This window comes from Schistocerca serialis, chromosome 10 (assembly GCF_023864345.2).
Source record: "Schistocerca serialis cubense isolate TAMUIC-IGC-003099 chromosome 10, iqSchSeri2.2, whole genome shotgun sequence".
NCBI lineage: Eukaryota > Metazoa > Arthropoda > Insecta > Orthoptera > Acrididae > Schistocerca > Schistocerca serialis.
The window spans coordinates 16,847,319-16,873,185 of record NC_064647.1 but is presented as its reverse complement, the minus strand read 5'-3'; the positions used below and the strand labels follow the sequence as shown (position 1 = coordinate 16,873,185).

At 43.1% G+C, this 25,867-nt stretch overlaps 1 protein-coding gene across 1 annotated transcript in view; it reads left to right on the top strand.

Moving 5' to 3' along the window:
* The first annotated feature begins 638 nt into the window (after positions 1–638).
* Positions 639–25,867, top strand: part of LOC126425172 (F-box/LRR-repeat protein fbxl-1-like) — a 73,880-nt gene continuing 48,651 nt past the window's right edge. Inside the window, exon 1 of the mRNA XM_050088125.1 lies at positions 639–817. Within this exon, the coding sequence (XP_049944082.1) occupies positions 689–817 (129 nt within the window). The 5' untranslated portion in view covers positions 639–688. The remainder of the gene's footprint in view (positions 818–25,867) is intronic.

Here is a 25,867-nt window from a genome sequence, read left to right as displayed (position 1 = left end):
TTTTACCTCCAGAATATTTTACCCAAGAGAATGCCATCATCGTTTAACTACACAGTAGAGGCAGCATGCCCCCAGGAAAACTAACAGCTGTATTTTCCTGCCGCATTTAACTGTTTGCAGTACTGGCACAGTGAGGTCGTGTCGGTTCTTGTTACAAGACAGTGGCTTATAATCCAAAATTGCAATAGCACAATAAAAACAGTTACAGCTAAAAGTGAAAATGACATCTTTTAAGAACTCCCTTGGGATATTTCAGAGGTTACTAATATGTCTGAAGGTTTCTCTTTACTAAGAATGGCATACTATGTTCCATTTGTTAGGAGCTCTTCTGTTCAGTCACAAAACTGGTCCAATATTCCGTACGCTCATCTTTTGTTTATTAAGCTACAGTGTGGAACCCTGTCAGACATCTTCCAAAAGTCGAGGAACGTCAACCTGGGCACCAGTATTTGCTGCCTTCAAGATCTTGTGGATTAATTCACTATAAATGGACTACACAGTTAACGAGAGTAGTTTTACGCACGAAACTTACGTCAAAGTATAAGAATTCGATCATTATGTGTTTCTCATTGTGCGCCTCTCACACTGCAGGGCACAGAATGGGAGGAGCTGCTGTGGTGTCACCTGCTCCGAGTGCGCGCACTGCAGGTGTGAGAAGACGGACAGAGAGGTCTTACGGACAGCCGGTATGATGCCACAACTCCGGACACTTACGATGATGCGCGGTACCAGAGCTCGCATCTTACGTAAGATCTGCAGGAACTGTCCGAATCTCACAACTTTGCAGCTTCACGGCTGTCAGAAGATGAACTACTCGGTAAGTTGAACCTTCAGCTATAGTGTGAGATATAAATGAGGGCCCACTTGTGCGAGTACTGTTTTTAACCAGATGGACAATTCCTGTTTTCTGTACTTTATAGTGAGGGATTGGACGGGTTAAAAGATACGTGTGCTTCTGAGAAACAGAAAGTGCACGTGATTCAAAATGTAGCAATGTGGGACCTCTCATCTTGCTTTGAGATCACTCTTAGAGTTCATACATGGTATGTTTCTTTTTTTTCATTTTTTAATTTATTTTTGAACTACAGTTACCTGTTAAAATTATATTGTAGGTTACATTTCTCGTATTATCGTTAACTAGCCTTTTCCCAGTGGCTTCGGTCACATACACTTTTGACACATATATTACACACACGTCCTCCTCTCGCTCGCTGTGTCCACTTCTTCCTCTCCCTGTCTCCCTCATCCTCCCACCTCTTCCCTACTCCCACCTCTTCCCTACTCTCTCTCTCTGCCCATCTCTTCCTCCCCTTTTCTCTCTCAGCTTCCTCCTCCTCCCTTTCTCACCGTCAGTCTCTCCTGCGCCCCCACCCCACCTTGCTCAGCTGTGCCATTGCAAGTTGTGCAGATACTACTCACATGACATGCCAGTCATGCAGGGCAGCCTACATGTCAGTGGTAGGAAACCCTTTTGTGCCCATATAACCACTCCTGTGGAAGCTAGAAAGTTCTAACTGCCATAGTGCTGAATGTGATACAGCAACCAGCATGTCTTCCAAATTTGGGTGAAATTGATTATGATGCAATTGACAATTTGCTTATTTCTGTAGTGTGAGAATTTTTGATGCAATGACCAAACTCGGCAATCACGGTTAATAGAATAATAAAAAGTAGCAACCGGGATCACAAATTTGTTTTATATCTGGTGTCAGTAATTGGTTTCAGTCATTAAACCGACTTCAGACCCCAGATGATGGAGGAGCCTGTGCCAAGCTCTGTTGTGTGATGCCTGTTGCTGTCTGGGACAGATACTACTTGATACTGGCTTCTCTCCTCATCTGGAGTCTCACTCTGAAGACAGATGTCATGTTCTCAGCTGTAATTTTTTATCATTACGGTAGAGTGTAATTAGTCTTGTCGAGGAAGCAGCTTCTCGTACAGCTTAGCTGCAGCGTGCTACCTTGGATGACAGTGAGGGAAACCAGACACGGATCAGCTCTGTGCAGCAGATTAATGACCAGGTCTTCTGTTTTTGTTTTAGGGTGCAGGGTCGTACGCACCCGTGTCAGAAATGTAGAATGTCGGTGCCAATGACGAAGGCACCCCTGACATCACGGTCAGTTCGAGAGCTGTCAGTATATGCAAAGGTACTATTGTGAATTTCCGTGTGAAGGTCGTGAAACTGAAGGCGATAGAGCGAGGCTGGAGGTAGTGACTTTAGGAAGCGAATGGAGGCTGAGGCGAACACGGGCCGCTGCGTGAAGTCGAGCTGGTGAAGGATTCACACGCATCAGGAAAGTGGCAGGTATTGTGAAGTTAAGCTGTCGGAGGAAGAGCTGAAAGTGAACTCCGGGAGGTAACAGAGAAAAGGGACGTGCCCCATGCTGGCGATCAAAGGAGTCATTGAAGAAGGAGGCATAGGGTGGGTGGCCTGCACGGCAGACAAACGGTGTGCTTACCTGCTGAGGAGAAAGTAGGATAGCGGTAGTTTGGCAGCTTCAGCATACAGACTCTCAGCCGGTCCAGTGAATAGGTGCCAGTGACCAAACAGATGCCACAATGGTGAATAGTATTGAAACAGGATAAGAGGGACAGATGTGCAGATGCAAAAACGAAACACCCCTAGTCTAGTTTTGAATGGAAAAGGGACCGGTACAAACAGTGGAGGGTGGTTCGATCTGCTCCCCAGGAAGTACCACTGAGGACACGTACAACATTGAGGGACTGCATACAGTGGGCTGTTAGGTAAGACACGTGAGAGGACCGAGAAAGTTTCCTATCGAGCGTGAGACCCAATAATTTCATAGTTTCAACAAACTGAAGAGGTACAGGGCTGAGGTGCAAAGATGGCGGAAGAAACCCGTTGCGCCACAAGAAATATGTACAAACAGTTTTGTCAACAGAAGAACAAAAGCCACTGTCCGTGCTCTACAAGTAGAGACGATCGAGACATCGCTGAAGATGCTGCTCGATGAGCTGAGTCAGTGGAGAACTGGAATAGATGCAAAATCGTCGAAAAAAAGGGAGCCAAAGATGTCCAGTGGGAGTCAGGCCATTATGGGACTAATGGTGATAGCGAAGAGGACGACACTTGGGATGGAACCTCGAGGCACACTGTTTCCCGGATAAAGGTGTCTGACAAGGCAGAACCCTCACGTACTTTGAAAACTCGGTCTTTTAAAAATTCCTGAAGGAAACGGGATATGCGGCTACCAAAGCCCCACCTGTAGAGAGGACAGAGGATACCAGTCCTCCAGCAGTTGTCGTAGGCTTTCTCCAAATCGAAAAACATGGCCACAATCTGGGAGTTCCGCAGCAAAGCGTTTGTGACACGGGTGGACGAAATGAAGAGATGGTCGACTGCAACTAAATCCACAGTGTGCAATGCTTAGTAAATTGCGAGAATCATATGTTCCGTCACCTTGCAAACACAGCTGGTGAGAGAAATGGGGCAGTAGCTAGAAGGAAGGTCCTTACCGGCCTTAGATATGGGTATGACAGTGGCTTCATGCCAGAATCTGGGATGTGATGTCATCAGTCATACGACCACACCACCGCCTGAGACACCGATCCGCCGGATGTGATTCTCTCAATAAATGGAACAGAAGAATGGCTGTGTTAGCCAAAGAGTACACAGCCAGTCACAGTACTTACGCTGCCACGAGGCACTGCTGGGCCATTTCGTGTGCAGCAGGAGAGTAATGCAGTTGTGCCAGTCTACAGTTCGTAGCCGCGCTCAGTGGTCAGCCAGTGCCGACGTTAGTCATCATCTGCAGCTCAGTATTGCTGCCATCGAGTCTTTGTTGCTTCATTTCAAGTTAGTCTTCAAATTCACCGGATTCGACATTTGAGATTACGAGACATTAAGTCATCACTGCACGATCTTTGACATGTACATTATGTCATTCTACAGACGCTTAGTCTAGTCGCACCTTCTATAATTGATGACCAACTGATCGTGGACTGCAGCAAAGTTAAGTAATAACTTCTTTCTTATTTTGTACTCCTGCTAATTAATTGTGTTTTCCTGTTGTAGCTACCGAGCAGTCTTGGCATAGTTGAACCCACGTTTCCACCTCCTCGGCTACCTCATCTTCGCCACCTCGTGTTGACGGACTCGATTATGGTGGAAGATCGAGAGCCGTTGTGGGAAATGTGCCCTCTGCCCAGATGCGGTCGTACATGTTAAGCAGAAAGTGCTTGCCCTGCCCGAGCCTCCTCCACTCATTTCCGATGGATGAGAAGGCAGGAAAATGGCAGCCCAAGGTGTCGGAGATAGCAGTAGGGTCCACTGTGACATTGTCTGCTACTGTCAGGCCTGAAAATCCCAGGGATCTGTCAGAGATTGGCCCACATGGTGGGCGAGGGAGTGGAATGTTAAAAGAGCTAATGAATGAAACCGAACTAGATTGTTTGCTGTCCTGAAGAAGGTGATGACACTGTGCACACAACTGTTTACAATGAATGCAGTTTGCCATTGTAGGATTACGGTTAAAAATGCAGAGAGCACGTGTCCACACACAAATTGCATCGCGGCACGCCTCGGTCCACCGAGGGACCGGGGGGCGCAGCGTGGTGAAGAGAAAGTGTGAGGAATGGAATGTTGTGTCACAGTAATGATAACATCTGTAAGATACTCTACCTGGTCAGCACAATGTTTGTCGAAGGTCACCAGAGAGGAGTAGAGCCTCCAGTCAGACTTAGTAAGCTGCCATTTGGGTGTGCACGTAGATGGGATAGGAGTCAGCAAACGGATATTACACGGGAAAAACGGTCACTCGATTACGTGTCAGAGAACGTACGCCTCAGACAGTGGGCGAGCTGGTCAGTGCAGAAGGATAGCTCCAAATGGGAATAGGTGTGCGTGAAGTCTGAAAGGAACATGGGTGCTCCTACATTAAGGCAGAGGAGGTTAATTTGATTGAGAAGGTCAGCCGAGAGGTCACCTCTCCGACACATTCTGGTAGAACCCCAAAGGGGCCGATGCACATTAAAGTCACTGAGCAGCAGAATGGGGTGAGGTAGCTGCCCAATAAACTCTAGAATGTCTGCCCCGGCGATAACAAATGACGGAGGGACATAAATGGTACAGAAGGAAAAGGTCAAGTGAGGAAAGAAAAGGCAAACTGCAACAGCTCGGAGATGGGTAATCGGAGAGGTGGATCGACTGTAAACATCATCCCGTATGAGCTACAAGGCTCCTCCACGAGGGGGAGGAGGTCAAAACAGACTGGAAAGAAATGCGAGAGCTCAAAGTGGTCGTGAGGATGCAATATTGTTTTCCCGGAGGCAGAGGACGAGTGGACACTGTGATTCTAAGAGCACCCATAAATTGTCGTCGTCGGATCGAAGAACGCAAACGTTCCACCGGAGGAGAGTCACGACGAGGAAAACACGGAGGGGTGTCACCTTGGCGGCTGCCGAGTGCCGGCCTACGTATACCTGTCACTACGGGACACGGAAGCAGGAACATCCCACTCCGTTAAGTCTACAGGAGTGTCGGCATTCTCCGTCTGTCGGCCTGCGTATTCCAGGGCAGAAAAACAGCCGAGAGTGCACACCGGCGACACAGAGTTCCGCCAGGTGAGGGTATCACGTGGCGACAGCGTCGCAGGGGAGACCGGCCGCCTCCGTTCCACTTCTCGGAGCCTTTCCGGTTGGCAGAAGAAGACTCTGATGTCGGCTGGCTGGAGGGATGTACAAAGTCTTTGTAGGAGTGTTCCTTCTGTCCTTTATGCCTGCCGGTTGTGTAGCAGGTGGCTTAACTCTGGGAGGCGAAAGTTTGTCGCACAGCTGGAGGAGGAGACGGGGATGCTACCGGGACACCGAGCAATTTCACAATCGCGGTGCTAAATATTAGGTCGGACGTCTGCACGGCCGGGTCCTCCGTAGAGCGAGAACGATACTGTAGGTGCCAGGCGGTAGGACGTGGGGTTTACGAGTAGCCGACAACTTACGAGCAGCCGGGTAATGCAGTTTTTCCTTCACTCATATCTCCCGGACAGCCAACTCGTCGAGATATGCGGGATAATCGCAGGAGGATTTGGCACGGTCGTCAGCGCTGTCGCTGCAGCGGGGAGAAGGAGGTGGGCACTCGCCCTCGTGAGCGTCACTACCGCAGGTTACACATCTGGCCGGGAGTCGACAGGACTCTCAGGTGTGGTCGTAACGGTGACACCGGTAGCAGTGCGTCGGGTTTGGAATATACAGTCTGACTGTGATAACTTCATCACCTGCTTTGATCTTTGACGGAAGAACCACTCTGTCAAAAGTGAGAAACAGAGTGCGTGCGGGCACTGAGGAGGCATCTACCTTTTTCATCACACGATAGACTGCGATGGCACTCCGATCGGAGAGGTACATTCGAATTTCTGCCTCAGTCAGACCGTCGAGCGGTGTAGTGTAAATAACACCGCAGGAAGAATTCCGCATTCGGCAGGCCTCGACACCAACGGGATAGCCGCGGAGGAGCGGAGCTGCGAACAGTGTCGCGCCTGAGAGTCAGAAGTAGCCTTCGAAAGCAAAGTGACATTGTGTAAATGAGAGCAGGAGTTCACAGGGCCAGCAGTTGCATCGACACCTTTCCAGGTAATATACGGATTTAGCGTAGTGACTGACCGTCTTCAATATGTGAAACCACGTGGAACCGTGGTGCAGCTGGGAGGGTCTTTTGAATCATTGGCCTCATTCCGTTTATGTTTTGTAGACGTTGAAGGTGAAGACGATTGGCTCGTTGCGAGAAAATCCCCCACGATTTTCGGCATCTCCGATGGCGTGCTCCTTACTACGGGGGGGCACACATCAGAAGGGGGCACACTTGCCCCAGACGATTGTTCACACTTCAGATTGCACCTCACGAACACCTAACAGACGTTCCAATTGGCAATTTGAGAAGCTAGCAGCTCGGGCAATCATCTCTCCTCAGGCCCGGCCTCTACGAGGGGGTACGTGCGAACTCTACCTGTCGACTCGGGGCTGGGTTTTACACGTTACCCGTTCGCGTGTTATGTGTCAGAGGCATAGGCGGTGCATGGGGAGGAAGAAGAAAAAAGGAGGACCTCGAACGCCGAAACGGAGGAAGGATAGGAGAAGGGGAACAAGGAAAGAAAAAAGAAATGAAAAACAGTGCAGAGACTGTTCTGATATTGGCCACTGAAAATGCAAAACACCTTTCCAGAAACATTCTGGACACGTTCCCCGAGGGAGAAGAAATAGAACAGTGTGAGGATATACGTACAGCACCGAAGGGAAACTGTGCTGCGCGGCCTCACGGTAGCCGAGCACGGACCCGACGAAGAGTGGCGAGTCCCGTGAGGGGTTGGGAACCGGTGGTCTGGTACTTCGGTCAGCCCGAGTGTGGCTTTTAGGTGGTTTCCTGCACTCATGTAGGGAAATGCTGGGCTGGTCCCCAATCTCCACTCGGTACAAATATCTGTAATATACGGTTACACAAAGGACAAAGTTTACACGATCCATAGTCGTGTGGCAGCCACAGCTCTCCTCCCTGACGTTAACTGGTGACTGTGGCACCAGGAAGGTTATCTGGCCTCAAATTTAAAATAAAAACAAAATCTGCCAAATCATGTTAAATAGTAGTGCCTTATGATGGGGTAAATGCTAGGATAGACAGTCAGTGTTTGTGACAAAATTTTATTTTGCAGAACAACCTGATTTTTGATATTTCATAGTACCGTGCAGTCAATAAATTTCAGCATCAATAATAATACTTCCTAGGACAATGACCTGTACTGCTCTACAGTACTAAGTTCCTTAATTTAAAAAATTCTTTAATTTTTATCTAATTTTCAATAATTTAGAATGTACTTGTATTTAATTATTTAATTTTGCATGTGAACATGTAATCAGGAGTATACTGCATAAATTACACATAAAAAATAGGACATGTTTAATCAATTTACAAATGTATGTGAATTACTGAGAGACATAAGGAAATTTGTGTTAATTATATTACACTGCTTGATAAAATTATACAACCATAAATTATATGAGCCACTGAGAACCATAAGAGGCCAAAGCGTATCATCATTGATTGAGACTGTAGCATTTATTTATGCTTCTGACATCCATCAATCTTAGGCTGTGTCACGTTTGTCTGTGCTCTAGATCCACATTGTATGTATGAACAGTCACGAAAAGCTATCTCACTGGCTTCTCTGATATTCGGTTTGATGATGGTTTGCTTGAGGCCCTTGTGGTTCTTAGTGTGTGTGTGTGTGTGTGTGTGTGTGTGTGTGTGTGTGTGTGTGTGTGTGTGTGTGTGTGTGTGTCAGTTGTACAGAAAGTGCAAAATTGCTAAGCAGGAATGGCTAATGGATGAATGCAATGCTACAGGAGCACTCATTACTGTGGGGAAAGATAGATGCCATGTAGAGGAGCATTAAAATGACTTTCGGAGAAAAGAGAAACAGCTGTACAAATATAAAGAGCTCAAGTGGCTCGCCAGTACTACACAAAGAATAGAAAGCTGAACGGTGGAAGGAGTGTGTAGAAGGACTTTACAATGGAAATCAACTTGAAAGCAAAGGGATGATGACGTAAATGAAAATGAGATGGGGGATCTTATTGTGCGAGAAGCATTTGTTGGAGCACTGAAGGTTGAAATAAGGCCCCTGGAGAAAATGACATTCCCTCAGAATTATTGAGATCCTTGGGAGAGTCAGCCATGACAGAACTATTCCATTGTGTGTGTACAAGGTCTGTTCAAAATATTCCAGAACATTTGTAATTTAGAGTGAAATGTGGTTGGCATCCGCGTATGCTTGTGTTTAATGTGTTTCATTGTTGTATTTCTGTTAGTTATTGTTGAGTGCTGCATTTAATAGAATGTTGTGTTGCACAGTTTGTGAATTTCGAGATGGAAGAGCTAGAGGAGCAATGCATCTGCATTAAATTGTGCACGAAACTCAAGAAAATCTGCAGAGACACTCCAAACGATGCAGGAAGCCTACGGTGATGAGTGATTAAGTCGTACTCTGTGTTACAAATGGCTGACACAGTTTAAAAATGGCTGGACAGAAGTTAGAGATGACCCTCATTCGGGACACCCTCCGACGTCTACCACCGACACTCGTGTCGGTAACATCGACAAAATTGTGCGATCCAGTCACAGACTGACTGTCCGAGAGATTTCGGAAGAATGTAACATTTCAATTGGACCGTGTCATGAAATCTTGACACAGCATATTGGAGTGCTATGTGTTGCCAGCAAATTCGTCCCACAGCTCGTGAGTTGAGACCAGAAAGATCGTCGCCGTGCAACCTGTGAAGGGCTATCGCATCGCACAAATGAGAATGAGATGGTCCTTAAGAGTATCATAACGGGTGATGAGATGTGGGTCTACAGTTATGATGTTGAGACTCAGGTTCAATCTTCACAATGGATCAGGAAGGATTCTCCGACACCAAAACTAGCTCATCAGGTCAGATCAAATGTCAAAGCGACGCAGACAGTTTTCTTTGACTTTGAATGATTAGTTCATCTTCATCACGAATTTGTTCCACAGGGACAAACTGTTAACCAATGGTAGGATTGGGACGTGTTACGAAGCCCAATAAAATGTGAGAAGGAAACAGCCTGAAGAGTGGCGAGACAGTTCACGGCTCTCGCTTCGCGATAACGCGTCCACACATCTCTCCCTGTTGCTGCACGACTGTAGCACAAAAAATGAAATCACTGTGCTGCCTGATGCTCCGTACTCTCCAGACCTGGCCTCTGTGGACTTTTTTTATTTTCGAAGTTGAAATCCCTTTTGAAAGGACGAAGATCTGCAATGATAGACGACGTAAAAGAAGATTTTAAAACAGCGTTTTGCGTAATCCGTCTAGAGGCGTACCAGGACTGCTTCCACATGTAGAAACGACATTGCGAGCGGTGTTATCAATTGTGGTGGAGAGTATTTCGAAAGAGAGCGTGTAGAAATAGAAGGTAAGCATAGACAAATTTTTTGGACAAAGTTCTAGAATTATTTGAACAGACCTCGTAAGGTGTATGAAACAGGCAAAATACTCTCCGAGTTCAAGGAGGGTGTCACGATTCCAATTCCAGAGAAGGCAGTTGCTGTACTTACAGGTGTGTATTCTACTGGACCAACGGTTTACTAAACCATTGTTGCAAAATACTGACACCGTGAGGACAAGTCAATGAATAAGTCACAAATATCAGTTTACCTTATACTGTGTTTAAATCGTGCATACATACTTTGCCAGCAGATAGTGGCATGTGTACACATTTAGAGGCTGCAGGGAAGTGTACACGAGTAGAATAGTATGTGGTCGTGCATTTCTTGTGGGTGGAAGGGCTGTTCACAGGGGAAGTGTATCGTGAAATGGGTCCCGTGTATGTTGACAACTGTTTATCACAGAAATCTGTGTTCACTCGGATCAGGAGTTTATAAAGGGAAGGCAAAGCGTCAGAGATTGGGAGCGTGCTTGCTGTCCTGCAGTGGTTGCAACTGAAACCGAGAAGCAGTGTGTGGAGCAGATAATTCATAACGAGTGGTATGTGGCGATCAGTGACGTAGCACGTGCTGTAGGCTGTTCGTGTCAAACAGCTTACACTATAATGGGTGAGCAGCTGAAGTTTCATAAAGTTTGTGCACAGTGGTTGCCTAGCATGGTGACTGAGGAGCACAAAATGAATATAATGGGCTTTTCTCAACAGCACCTCATTCGATACTCTGGGGAAGGAAGGAGGGAAGGAGAGGATTTAGTGGCACAAATTGTTGGAGGGGTCAAGTTTTGGGTTCACCACTTTCAACCAGAGACCAAATGACCATCCACGGAACGGAAGCATTCTACCTCCTCGACAATAAAAACACTGAAGGCCATTCCGTCAGCCTGTAAGATTCTGCTCACCATGTTTTGGGACACGTGAGGGCTGTACTGGTGAAATTCCGTCCTCACGGTGAGGCACCGAATGCCGTGTCATACTGCACCAGTGTGTGGGAACTCTTGACACACCATTCACCACAAATGTAGTGATTCCTCTAGATGACAGTGCCTGCCCTCGTACAGAAAGACAAATACGGGACCTGTTACCAATATTTAATTGGGAATGCTTTGAACAGTTGCCCTACGGTCCCAACTTACCCTCGGAAGACTTCTTTGCTGCCAGTTATTGAAGGCTTGTAAAAAGGTGGGATAAGTGTCTGAATGTACAGTGTGAATATGTAGCAAAGTGAAACAAATTTCAGGAAGTTACTTCGATTTTTATTGCCTCTAGCCTGTTTTGCAACTTATTTATTGACACGCCATCACGCCTACGGGAAAACTAGTAGAAGCTGGCCTCGAGGAAGGTCAGTTTGGGTTCCAGAGAAATGTAGAAACACACAGGGCAATACTGCCCCTGAAGTTAGCTGGCATAAAATACGGGGAGTGAAAGGATATTTATGGCACGTACAGAAAGTAGACTGCAGATGTAAGAGTTTAAGGGCACGAAAGTTGCAGTGCCGTACAGTATCGATACCGTGCCAGGCAGAACGCATACGCTGCCGTCTTGAAGCCACATCTCTGGTCGTACACGTATGTAGCACCACTGCTGAACTGGATAAGAAGACACTGCAATGAGCCAACTAGTAGTCTATGAGTGAAGGTTATAGTGGCATTTCTGTATTTTGATCATTTATAATGATTAGGCTCTGTCTAATGGAATCTCTTGGACATGCTGTACGAATTTACGTAAACAGCAGTGCCACTGTGATTGTGCGTACTTCTAATCGTATCTGCTCTCTGTCTAAGTACCCGCTATTCCATGACACCCGCCACGTGCGGATCCGACGAAAGGGAAGCAGTGCTGCAAAGCGAGGAAGATGGGGTTGTAGCCTAAACCAGGTGTTGTTCAGTCTGTTCACTGAGCGAGCAGTAAAGGAAACTGGGAATAAATTTGAAAATGGAATTAAAGTTCAGGAAGAAGAAATTAAAAGCTTGAGGTTTCCTGATGACTCTGTAATTTCTGTTAGTGTCGGGAGAGGGCTCGGAAGAGTAGGTGAACAGAATGGATAATGTCTCAAAAGGAGGATATTAGACGAACGTCGACAAAAGCAAGACAGGGTAGCAGAATATAGTCGAATTAAAACGGGCTGTGGCGAGAGAATTAGATTGGGAAATTGGACACTAAAAGTAGTGGAGGAGTTATGTTATCTGAGTAGCAAAATAACATAATTGCTGAATTAGAGAGGATGTAAAATCCAGGTTATCAATAACAAGAAAAGCATTTCTGAAAAAGAGGACTCTTTTAACATCAAATTCAAACTTAAGTGTCAGAAAGTCCACCTCTGCAACCAAACGATTAATGTTGCTGCCTTCAGTGTGGAGGTCGCAGGTTCAATTCCTGGTACCTCTTCAGATATCTTTTGAGATAGGGAGATATGGTACGGTATTCACTCAGCCCTTGTGAGGTCAAATTAAGAAGCAACAGCATCATCAGGATTCATCTGGTGGCTACAATGGCTGGAGCAATTGTCAGCATGCCGATCACACATTCCACCGTCGTAGACCGCTCCTCATAGTGCCTTTTAGGCAGCAGTTGGCCAGCCAGAACAGGCCTGAGGCCTAATCTGTGAGCGGTGTTTACGTTTATGTTAGGAGACCTTTCCTGAAAGTACTTGTGTGGAGTCTACACTTGTATGTAATTGGGACGTGATTGATAAGCAATTCAGACAACAGTAAAACAGATCCTTTTGAAATATGGTGCTACAGAAGAAAGCTGAAGGTTAGATGAGTAACTGACAAAGAGGTACTCTGTGAAATAGAGGTAACATAGATTTAGGATTGTCTGACGACAATGCTCTCACCATTGAAATCCCTTTAAGGTCAAACGATGATAAAGGTATAAATAATATTTACAAAAGAAACTTCTCTGTGGACAGCTGTCATCTGTTCATAAGTATTTTAGAAAAGAAAAACTGGTTAGATGTTATGAAACAAACAAGTACAGATGAGGCATATAGTGTATTTTCATCGAATTATCTGATGAACTTTGATATGTGTTTCCCAAAGAAACTGACCAGAATCAAGTCTAATGGACACATAAAGTCAGGTTCTCGGATGACTCTTGGCATTAATAAATCGTGTGAAAAAATGAAAAAACTCAATTCAGAGTTGAGGGAGTGTGCAGATACTGATTTTATAGAATATGTCAAAACGTATAGGAAAATATGCTGCAGAGTAATTGCAAATGCAAAGTTAATAAGTAATGACATGGAAATAAAACAGTCCAGAAATAAAACTAAAATAGCATGGGAAATTGTGAGAAAAGAAACTGAGGTACCTATCAAAGATAAGGAAATTATTCTAAAAGATGAGGAGAATAAAATGTTAGATAAATATGCCATGCCCAGTTATATAAATAATTACTTTTTAAATATACCCCAGACATTAAGCAGGAATTTTGGGGAGCAGATGAGGAGAGCAGCACCCAAGGCACCCAGCAGTATGATGGCAGTCCCAACATACGAAAAGGAAGTTTTAAAAATGATTAAAAGTCTCAAGTCCAAGATGTCAGCTGGAGTAGTTGAGGTGTCAATAATAATAGCAAAGAAAACAGCTAATCAAATAGCGAAACCATTGGTGCACGTAGCAAACGTGTCAATGGCTGAGGGAGTGTTTCCACAGAAACTGAAAATTTCTAAAGTCATCCCCCTGTTGAAAAAGAGAATTAAGCTTAAAATAGAAAACTACAGACCTGTCTCACTTCTCCCAACTTTCTCAATGTGTGACTCTATATTTCATTTGTATCTGTAAAACCTTAATCTTAATATCCACAATCTGGTAAACAGTAATGAGCACAGTTTTCAAGCTGGGAGAAGTACCGAAACAGCTGTACTGGAATACACAAAAGAAATAATCAGTAAATTGAGAGAGGGAAAAAGTGTAGTTGGATTAAATCTAGATCTGTCAAAAACCTTTGACACTGTTGACCACAGCATACTTTTGGAAAAACGTGAAGCTATAGGTATTAGAGGACCGGTAAAAAAGTGGTTTGAGTCGTATCTGGAAAAGAGGATGCAGGTAGTTGAAATTACAGCACCAAATATTAACCAAAAAATTAAACTAAGGTCAGGTCCAAGGGAGGTCACTGTAGGAGTACCCCAAGGAAGTGTATTAGGCCCTTTGCTATTCCTCATTTACATTAGTGATATCTGGGTGTCAGAGAGAAAAGCTAGAATCGTGTTATTTGCTGATGATACTAGTTTAATAGTTAGTGATATGAAGCAGTCATTGCACAGTGCTGTGGACCATGACCTACAAGATATACAAAAATGGTTTAGCGCAAACAAGCTAACAGTGAATGAAAAAAAAAAAAAAAAAACTAATTATGTGCAATATGGAAAAATAAGTGAACATGATGACCTAAATGCCACCATGGAGGACAAACAACTTGAGTACAGTGTGCAAAATTCCTCGGTATGCACAGTGATGAGAAGATAAACTGGAAGGACCATTTGGTGAGCTTAGCACTAAAACTAAATTCAGCATGTTTTGTACTTAGAATAATTTCAAGAGTTTGTAGTAATGACTGTACCAGATTAGTATATTTTGGCTATTTTCAGTCCATTGTGTCCTATGGGATAGTATTCTGGGAAAAAATAAATTGTCGTCTAAATGAGACTTTCAAATTGCAAAAATGCGCTACTCAGATAATGAGCCAGAGCCCACCTCAAACACATTGTAGGCCCCTTTTTAAAGCATTGAAAATTTTAACAATTCCATAATTATACATTCTGAAATTTCTGTTGATGATCAAAAGAAATCAGGACAAAATTAAAACCAATACAGACTATCATAATTACGATACACGGCAATGTAAAGATCTCCCCTTACAAGCTGTAACAAGGACCCGAAGTCAGAAACATGTTTGTAATCAAGGCATCAAACTTTTTTAATGCACTACCAAAACATATCAAAGAGCTGGAAAATGAGGATAAATTTAAAACTGTTATAAAGAGTCACATGCTTGACAAATGTTGATACAGTGTAAGTGAATTTCTAGGCTCAACTGTATTAGAATATAAAGAACCACATGCTTGACAAATGTCACTACAGGATAAGTGAATAGCTCTGCTCAACTGTATAAGAATATATGATATCATAAATGTGACAAATGAAATCACAACATCAAGGAATAGGTCTGTTAAGCACATAAGAAATTATGTTATAAAAACACTTATTAGTTGTATATTGTATTAAACATAAGATAGATTCATATGAATTCAGCATAGAAAAACATTTTGTTAAGATATTATATAGTTGTTGAAATGTATCCTGACAAATCCTATATCACAAGTGTGATCATTGGGACGATAATAAATAAATAAATAAATAAATTGGGGGAAAATAACTCCCTGGCACAATATGGCTAAAGGAAGGAGTAGCTCGATACAGCACAATCTGCGGCATTGAGGAGTAATTAATTTGGTGGTGAAGGGAAGTATATTTGATTATAATGCTTTACTTGGACTGAAGTTCAAAATACTTTTCAGTTACTGGTGCCTGCTATATGAAGCGGACTTTGAAGGAATATGAGGAAACTCTGTACACCATAATAAATCTCCATTTCATTGCAATAATATAATAGTTTTGTTGTAATACTTCCTTCTTTTGTTTACCCACCTCAGTGTAGAAAACTATTAGTAGATAAGTTTTCTTGGATTTAGTAAAATAATTTGTTCTTATTTTTAAGTCAAAGACAACTACCACTCATTGCTGTAATAAAAGGCTTATTACATTCTCTGAGTTTCTAATTGCAATCTTCCATTTGGGCTAAATGGGTCTTTAATGCTTCTTTTCCATATAACTTCCCAAACTCTGTGCAAAATAAATAAAAATACCCAGTTGCAATTTTTTTTAAATTGTGAATAATTCCTCTCACTACAGATAATGTGATATTGTGAATTGTGATAATTGTGATAATTCCTCTCACTACTCACTATGAATCTACATTATACATTCACAAATCATTTCCTATGATGAACAGGTGGAAAATAATTCTACTGCCAATAGGCAATAACTGAACATTTTCTTAATATAAATTACACGGTACAGTTACAGAGCCGTCACCTTTTTTTTATTGACTACACAGCTGCCGTGTTCTCACCTTTGCTGACTGTCAGCTAAAAAATCGTGGTGCCTGGTGTTGCATCAGATGAGAAAGATGATACCACACTGTCAGTATTGTAAACTCCACACGAAATGGAGAATGAGAAAACATTTGAGTAAATGTATCGAAAAGAAACTAAACTAAACTACGCCCGAACAGGCCGTGAAGGCACAACAGTACCAACCGGCTGCCGTGCCGTCCTCAGCCCACAGGTGTCACCGGATACAGAGGGGGACGTGGTCAGCACACTGCTCTCCCGGCCGTACGTACGTTTAAGAGACCGGAGCTGCCACTTCTCGATTGAGTAGCTCCTCAGTTTGCCTCGCGAGGGCCGAGTGCACCCCGTTTGCCGACAGCGGTCGGCAGATCGGATGGTGACCTGTCCGAGTGCTAGCCCGGCCCGACAGTGCTTAACTTCGGTAATCTGGTGGGAACAGATGTTACCACTATGGCAAGGCCACTGCCAAATGTATTGAGATGAAGCTAACGTAAATGCTGTGAAGTATAAAATTATGAATGTTTGACTGATGTCATTTGGGCAGGGAATGTTAGTAAGTCTACATATTTTAGAGGCAGACCAGAACTTAATTACAGGAAAGAAGGAAAGACATTCAAACAAGTGTAGGCTGAGTGGTTATTCAGAGATGAAGAGGCAGACAGCTGCATCAAACTAGGCAACTCATACAAATCTCTGGATGTAAGAATTTGTAGGGAAATTGAACTGAACTGTTTTGTAGCCTTTGCCATAGGTAAACAGGTGGCAGACTTTGGTTCATTGGTAGAACACTAAGAAAATAGAATGAGTGCACAAAAGAGATTGCTTGCAAAACACTTCTGCAATCCATTCTAGAATAATGCTCAGGTGTGTGAGACCCATACCAGACAAGACTGATAGGGAATATTCAGAGGATAGAAAGAAAGGCAGCCCAAATGATCACAGGCTTGTCTGACCCGTGAGAGAGTGTCACAGATATACTGCGGATACTGAATTGACAGACTCATCTACATCTACATCTGCATCTATACTCTGCAAACCATGGTGAGCTACACGGCGGAGAGTATGTCCCGTTTTACCAGTTACTGGGGTTTCTTCCTGTGACATTCGTGTATGGAGCATGGGAAGAATGATTGTTTAAATGCCTCTGTGTGTGCAGTAATTATTCTAATCGTACCATCGCGCCACCTCTGTGAGCAATACGTAGGGAGTTGTAGTACATTCCTAGAGTAATTATCTAAAGCCAGCTCTTGAGGGATCATTAACAGAGTTTGTTGGGATAGTTTACATTTATCTCCAAGAGTCTTCTGGTTCAGTTCCTTCAGTATCTTTGTGACAGTCTCCCACAGATTAAAAAACCTGTGACCATTAGTGTTCCCCTTCTCTGTATACATTAATATCCCCTGTCAGTCCTATCTGGTACGGCTCCTACCCACTGGAGCAATATTTCAGGATAGGTCACACGAGTGATTTGTAAACAATCTCTGTTATAAACTGATAGCACTTCCCTAGTATTCTACCAATAAACTGAAGTCTACTACGTGCTTTATCCATGACTGAACCTATGTGATTATTCCATTTCATGTACCTACAAAGCATATACAAGCACCTGGTTGTAGAGATGGCTGATTCCAGCAGTGACTCATTGGTATTTTGGTCATAGGTTACTACATTTTTTTCATTTTGTGAAGTGCAAAATTTTACATTTCTGAACATTTAGAGCCAGTTGCCATACTCTGCATCATGTTGAAATCTTATCAAGATCTGACTGAATATTTATGCGGTTTCTCTCAATTAGTACTTCATTATAGATAGCTGAATCATCTGCAAAAAGACTGGTTTTACTATTCATATTGCCTACAAGTCATTAATATACAACATGAACAGCAATGGTCCCTGGTGCACAGCCAAAGTTACTTCTACATCTGATGATGGCTCTCCATCCGAGATAACAGGCTGCACTCTCCCTACCAAAAAGTCCTCAACCCAGTCACAAATTTCATTTGATACCCATATGATCATACTTTTGACATTGCAGTACTAAGACAAATGCTTTTTGGAAATCGAGAAACACTGCGTCTACCTGGTTGCCTTGATCCAAAGCTTTCAGTATGACATGTGAGAAAAGTGCAAATTGGGATTTTCACATGATCAATTTTTTAAAAAACCGTGCATCACTTCTACAACGCTTCTTGTAGATGAGTGTGACCTGTGCCATTTTTTCAAAAATTCGGCACGGCTTTTTGTTCGAGGATCTACGATAGATTGTAGTGAGGAGAGGGGTTAACTTGGCTGCAAATTCAGCAGAGAATCTGACAGGAACTCCATTGGGCCCTGGAGCTTTGTTTAGTTTTAACAATTTCAGCTGTTTCTCAGCACCATTGACACTAACACTTATTTAATTAATCTTTCCAGTGGTTTGAGGATTAAATTGGAGCAATTCTCCTGGGTTTTCCTTTGTAAAGGAACATTTGAAAATTGAGTTAAGCATTTCACCCTTTCATCTACATCTACATCATACTCTGCAAGCCACCTAATGATGTGTGGTGGAGGGTACTTTCACTACCACTTTTTGACCCTGCAACCCTGTTCCACTCCTGAATAGTGTGTGGGAAGATTGATTGTCGGTAAGTCTCTGTATTGGCTCTAATTTCTTGAATTTTCTCCTCGTGGTTAATACACGGGATGTATGTCGGGGCGAAGTAATATGTTGTCGGACTCCTCCTGAAAAGTGCTGTCCTGAAATTTCAATAGGAAATCTCTCCGTGATGCACAATGCCTCTGTTGTAACATCTACCAGTGGAGTTTGTATAACATCTCTGTAATGCTCTCTCGCCAGCTAAAAGATCCCGTGATGAAATGTGCTGCTCTTTGTTGGATCTTCTTTATCTTCTCTACCAGTTCTACCTGATAGGGATCCCAGATAGATGAACAATACTCAAGAATCAGATGAACAAATGCCTTATAAGCCACTTCTTTTGTGAATGAGTTATATTTCCTTAAGATTCTTCCGATGAATCTGAGTCTTGTGTCTGCTTTTCCCAGTATCTGTTTTATATGGTCATTCCACTTAAGGTCACTCTGGATAGTCACACTTGGATATTTTATGGCAGACACTGTCTCAATGTGTTTGTCATCAATAGTGTAGCTGTACAGTAGTGGATTTCTTTTTCTATGTATGCGCAATATGTTACATTTATTTATGTTCAGGGTCAACTGCCAGAGTCTGTTCCATTCATCAATTCTCTACAGGTTGTTCTGCAAATTCTTATTATCTTCTGATGTTGCTACTTTGGTATAGACAACTGTGTCATCTGCGAATAGCCTTAAAGAGCATCCGATGCTTTCTTCTAAATCATTTATGTATATTGTTAACAGCAACGGTCCTATCACACTTCCCTGTGGTACTCCGAATATTACCTTTACACCTGTCGATTTAGTTCCATTAAGAGCAACATGTTGAGTTCTGTCTGCAAGAATGTCTTGAATCCAATTGCAGGTCTGCTGTGATACTCCGTAACCACATATTTTTTTCATTAAATGGCAATGAGGGACGGTGTCAAATGCCTTACTGAAATCAAGGAACATGGCGTCAACCTGAGCACCATTGTCCACAGTGCTGTGGATCTCATGGAGGAATAGAGTGGGCTGAGTTTCACAGGATTCCTATTTGTGGAATCCATGTTGATTTTTATAAAGGAGATGTTCATTTTCCAAAAATGTCATAATTCTTGAGAATAAAACATGTTCCATAATTCTACAACAGATTGACATCAATGATATACGTCTTTAACTGTGTGGATCTGTCTTACGGCCTTTCTTAAAAACGGGAATGACCTGCCTTTTTTCCAGTTGTTAGGTATTTTTCATTGCTCAAGCGATCTGCAATAAATTACTGCTAGAAGGGGAGCAAGTTCTTTTGCATAATCTTTATAGAATCTTATAGGTATCTCATCTGGGTCTCAAACCTTTCCACTATTAAGCTATTGTAGCTGCTTTTCAGTTCCGTGATCAGTTATCTCAATATCTGCCACTTCGATGGTCGTACGATGATTGAAAGTCCACGGTGAAGCAACTTCAGAAGACCGAATTCAGTATTTTGGCCTTCTCTTTGTTATCTTCCATTTTGGTGCCAGTGTGGTCACCAAGAGAATGAATAAATGATTTTGACCCACTTACTGATTTTACATACAACCAAAATCTCGTAGTCTTCGTTGATCCATTATGGACGCTGGCATGAACTTCCTGATGCGATAATTTACCAACAGCCGTATGTATTGTAGAAATTTATTTTATTTTATGAAATTCTATGTGCTATCAGTTTCGGCATTACATTGATGCCATCTTCAGGCCCCACACGTCATAGTCGTAAAATTGCTATACACGGAGGGAGCCATATAACTGGATCCGTGATTCAAATCATTGTGTAACAGCTCTTGGTGGCCAGGCGACACAGCCTCTCTTAGGGTTTTTTCTCAGATTTGTTGACAATGTCTTACTTTCAAAATCATTGAACGCTTCTCTCATTGCTCTCCTTACACTCATTTTCGCTTTGTTCAGCTTTTGTTTGTCACCTAGGTTTTTACTTCTCTTGAATCTGAGTTGAAGTGCTCTTTGTTTATGTAGTGCTTTTCTAACATGATTATTACACCATGGTGGATCTTTTCCATCTCTTAAAACATTACTCATAACATACTTGTGTAGGGCATATTGAACGATGCCTTTGAATTTTTTCCATTTGTTCTCCACATCTTTGTCCTCATCACCGAATATTTGATACTAACTGCTGAGATATTCTGAAATTTATATCCTGTCACCCTTGCTGAGCAAATATGTCTTCCTACCTTTCTTAACATTCCTTGTAGGACCCGTCATCATAGATTCTGTCACAGCCTTGTGATTACTGATACCTTTCTCTGCGTTAACTGATTTTATAAGTTCAGGTATGTTTGTTGCCAGGAGGTCTAAAACGTTATCCTCTCAAGTTGGTTCTCTAACTATCTACTCAAAGTAATTTTAGGGCAAGACTTCCAGGACAATGGCTCATGATTCTCTGTCTCTGGCACCACTTTTGATGGCATAACACTTCCAATCTATACCTGGCAAGTGGAAGTCACCCCCTATTACAGCGGCACAATCAGGAAAATTACTAATGATATTGTGCAAGTTCTGTCCGAAGCATTCTACAACTACAGATCCTGACCCAGGTGGTCTATGAAAGCATTGGATAACCATTGTTGACCGTTATTTGACACTCAATTTCACCCAGATTAATTCACATTCGGAGTCCGTGGTAACCTCACTAGATATTATCAAATTTTTTACTGCAATATGCACGCTGCCACCATTGGCGACTAACCTATCCCTAGGATAAACATTCCAGTCTGAACTTAGGATTTCATTGTCACTGATGTCTGGTTTCAACCAGCTTTCTGTTCCCAATACTAACTGTGCAATGCCACCTTCAGTAAGCGATACTAATTCTTGGACCTTTCCTGGGATGCTCCTGCAGTTTACTAAAATCATATTAATCTTTCTATCTCTGATCTGCGAGGACCAAGAATCTCCGTGGTTGCTGTGGTTGATTTGACATGCAAATCATCTTTGCTCCCAAGGGAGGAGTTCTCTAACCTGAAACAGCTCCGTGTGCACACCACACGTACTCCACTACTCTAGTAGCCGCATCCTGCATTTATAGTTCAATTCTTTTATCTTGGCGGCTTGCGCATGCCCGCCCAGATGCGGGAGATTGCTGCGTTGCCAGTTGCAAACGACGTACACGCCAAGAGAAGCAGCGCCAACTTACGTTTAGGCGGGAGCGCGCAGTTTATGAAGTAAAGCCACCACGGCCGCACTAACCCTTTCGCTGCTAAGAGACGTGCTCCCCGCATTCCGTTTAACAAAAGTCCTGGAGTACTCTAAAATATCAAGCAAAATACCGACAAACACTGTTGGTATGACTACGAATTGCTCACGTTTCATCTAAGTACAATAGGAAATAAACAATTACCGCTTTTCTTTATTGCAAAAAAGCGGTTCGTGAGAATGATACAAACACCTTTCCTTGCTATCACCTGAATTAGGAGGCTTATTGCTTGTTTGGCTTAATTAATTAAAAATACCAAGCAAAATACCGACAAACACTGTTGGTATGACTACGAATTGCTCACGTTTCATCTAAGTACAATAGGAAATAAACAATTACCGCTTTTCTTTATTGCAAAAAAGCGGTTTGTGAGAATGATACAAACACCTTTCCTTGCTATCACCTGAATTAGGAGGCTTATTGCTTGTTTGGCTTAATTAATTAATAGAATATGAAGCAGTTGGTATAAAGAATGCTTTTTCCAAACTTTCTATAAAAAAAAGTCTGCTATCAAGACTTTGCTTTTGTTTGATTACTTTATTTATGACTGAACGTTTCTAAAACTTAAGACACTCGTCCGTGCTCTGCACTGCAGTCGAGTTCTGGCAACGTCATTCTCTGTTCATCGGCTGACTGTGTTTTGTGACGTCAGATGTGCAGAAAGAACCTAAACTTGCCCGCCGTTGTAAATGACGCGCACTTTAGTGCACGCCTGACCTATTAATGGGAACCTTAAAATTCTGCACCCGATAGCGGAGGTCGTGAAATTTGCATCCGATACTGCCACAGAGTCGTCTGAGCCTCTGGTTTAGATCTTCCACTCTGCTCCAAACCGGAGGACCACGATCGACCCTGGGTACGATGCTACAAATAGACAGCTCAGTCTGCAACCTGCGTGCAAATTCTGAGGCAGTGGCTACCTTCGCCTTACACGCTTAATTACGGTTATATCTGTTATTGGTTGCTGATTTTTAAGTACTTTGTCACACACAATGATGATGGTTAACATTCACAACAATCCTCACTGCAATCGACGGTCGTTACTGGCAGACGCGGTTCATGCGAAACACAAAATTCGGCACTTGTCACTTTCGGTTTTATATCACTCACAAATCGGTATTGATGAGGGTCAACCTCACAACGATAATGGGGACGCGCTCATTTGTTACACTTCCGTGAATTTACAATTTACTCCTCATTCGGCACATCCGCCATTGACACCATACTCGGCTCGACCACCCTTCTTGCCCATCTTCTCAGTACTGCCACTCACTCGACACTCCTCTCACTGCCTCCTGCAGCGCTCGACAATCGACTCCTGTCTACTATTGACCTGGGCGTCGGATACTAGTATCTGTGTTCGTGGGATCACAGATCCCTTACAACATTAATCTCATTTCCTTCTTTCAAGACATTGTCCATTCTGTTCAGCTGCTCTTCCAGGTCCTTTGCTGTCTTCGAGAGAATTACAATGTCATCGGCAAACCTCAAAGGTTTTATTTCTTCTCCATAAATTTTAATTCTTTCTCCAAATTTTCTTTTGTTTCCTTTACTGCTTGCTCAATATACAGATTGAATAATATCAGGGATAGGCTACAACCCTGTCTCACTCCCTTCTCAACTGCTGCTTCCCTTTCATGCCCTTTGACTCTTATAATTGCAATCTGGTTTCTGTACAAGTTGTAAATAGTTTTACGCTCCCTGTAAATAACACCTGCTACCTTCAGTATTTGAACAAGATTATTCCAGTCAACATTGTCAAAAGCTTTTTCTGAGTTTACAAATGCTAGAAACATAGGTTTGCCTTTCCTTAACCCATCTTCCAAGTTGTAGGGCCAGTATTGCCTCACATTTTTCAACATTTCTACAGAATCCAAATTGATCTTCGGTGACTCGGCTTCTACCAGTTCTTCCATTCGTCTGCAAAAAATTCGTGTTAGTATTTTGCAACCGTGACGTATTAAACCGATAGTTTGGTAATTTTCACATCTATCAACACCTGCTTTCTTTGGGATTGAAATTATTGTATTCTTCTTGAAGTCTAAGGGTATTTCACCTGTCTCGTACATCTTTCTCACCAGATGGAAGAGTTTTGCCATGACAGGCTCTCACTTGGCTGAGTGTTGTGGAGTGTTGTCTACTTCCCAGGCCTTGTTTTGACTTAGGTCTTTCAATGCTCTGTCAAATTCTTCAGCCGTATCATATCTCCCATTTCATTTTCATCTACGTCATCTTGCATTTCCATAATATTACCCTCAAGTACATTACCCTTGTATAGACCCTCAATATACTCCTTCCACCTTTCTGCATTTCCTTCTTTGCTTAGGGCTGGTTTTCCATCTGCGCTCATCTTTACAGTTGACCTCTAGCCATCCCTGTATAAGCATTTTGCCCTCCCTGTCGATCTCATTTTTGAGATGTTCGTATTTCTTTTTGCCTGCTTCATTTATGGCATTTTTATATTTTCTTCTTTCATCAGTTAAATTCAATAACTGCTGAGTTACCCAAGGATTTCTGCTAGCCCTAATATTTTTACCTACTTGATCCTCTGCTGCCTCCACTATTTCATCTCTCAAAGCTGCCCATTCTTCTTGTATTGTACAGTTAACCATTAGGATTTCAATACTCTCACCTGTGGGAGACATTTCTTTCGATCTTACACTGATACTTCTGGGTTTCCTACATCTATTGTTATCTGGATTGGATGGAGAGTCGCCTAACCTGAGAAACCCTTGTGTGAATCCCACACACAGTGAGTTACCTCTGATGTGTAGTGCATGCCTGACCTACTTAGGGAGTCCCTAAAGTTCTCAACCCTATGGTGCAAGTCCAGGAAGTTTTAGCCTAGTTTGTCACACAACTTTTGAATTCTCTGGTTCAGTCCTTCCACTCTACTCATAACCAAAGGGCCACCATCACTTCCGGGGACAATGCTGCAAATTGTGAGCTTCATTGAAACTCCACGCACAATGCTGGTCCTCTCAACCTTCTCTGCCAGTTGTCGGAATGACACAAGAATGATTTCAGAGCCCAGACGACAGACATCATTTGTTCCAATGTGTGCCACAGTCTGTAGTTGGCTGCAACTTATTCTTTCAATGACTCCTGGAACAGCCCGTTCAACATGTTGAATGAGGCCCCCCCCCCAGGCACTGAGTGCACCTGATGTTCTTTCCCGTCCCTTGCTGCCATTTCCCTGAGGGGTACCACCATTCACCGTACATTCAAAGTGCTGACGATTAATTGACCCCTACCCTTTTGCGTTTGCTTCCTCCCGACACTGGACAAAACAGGTTTCCCCACAACAGGTGTAGTGGGTCCCACTGGCTCAGTTTCAGTGAAAGACGGCACTTCGAACTTGTCAGTTAGGGGGATTGGTACGACAGTCTGAGTCCTCCTCGGTCACCGTCCGCCCTGTACAAGCCACGCAAAGTCAGTTGGACAGGTAATGACAGATCCTGTACTTTCTGCAGAGGAGGCAGGATCCACAGGAGAAGAGGTACCTCTGGTAGAGGTATCACAGGTACACGACACTCGGGAGTTCTTCCGACACACCAATTCGCAGCAGCTGTCAATCGTTTGTCAGTAGTCGTGGTAATTTCCGACTGCTTCTGAACGTCGACCAACTCGTATAGTTTACATATATCTTGAGAAAGCCTGTTAAAAGCTTCAAGAACATGCTTGTAATGATAATTCTATAAATATACTACATCCCCTTATATATATTGCTCACATAAGGATTGTGAGAACAAGAGTAGGTTATTTACAGCATGCAGAGGGGCATTCAAACAATCATTCTTCCTCTGCTCCGTACATGAACGGAATGGAAAGAAACCCTAATAGATGACACAGTGGGTCATCCCCTCTTCCACTCACTTTGTAATGAAGC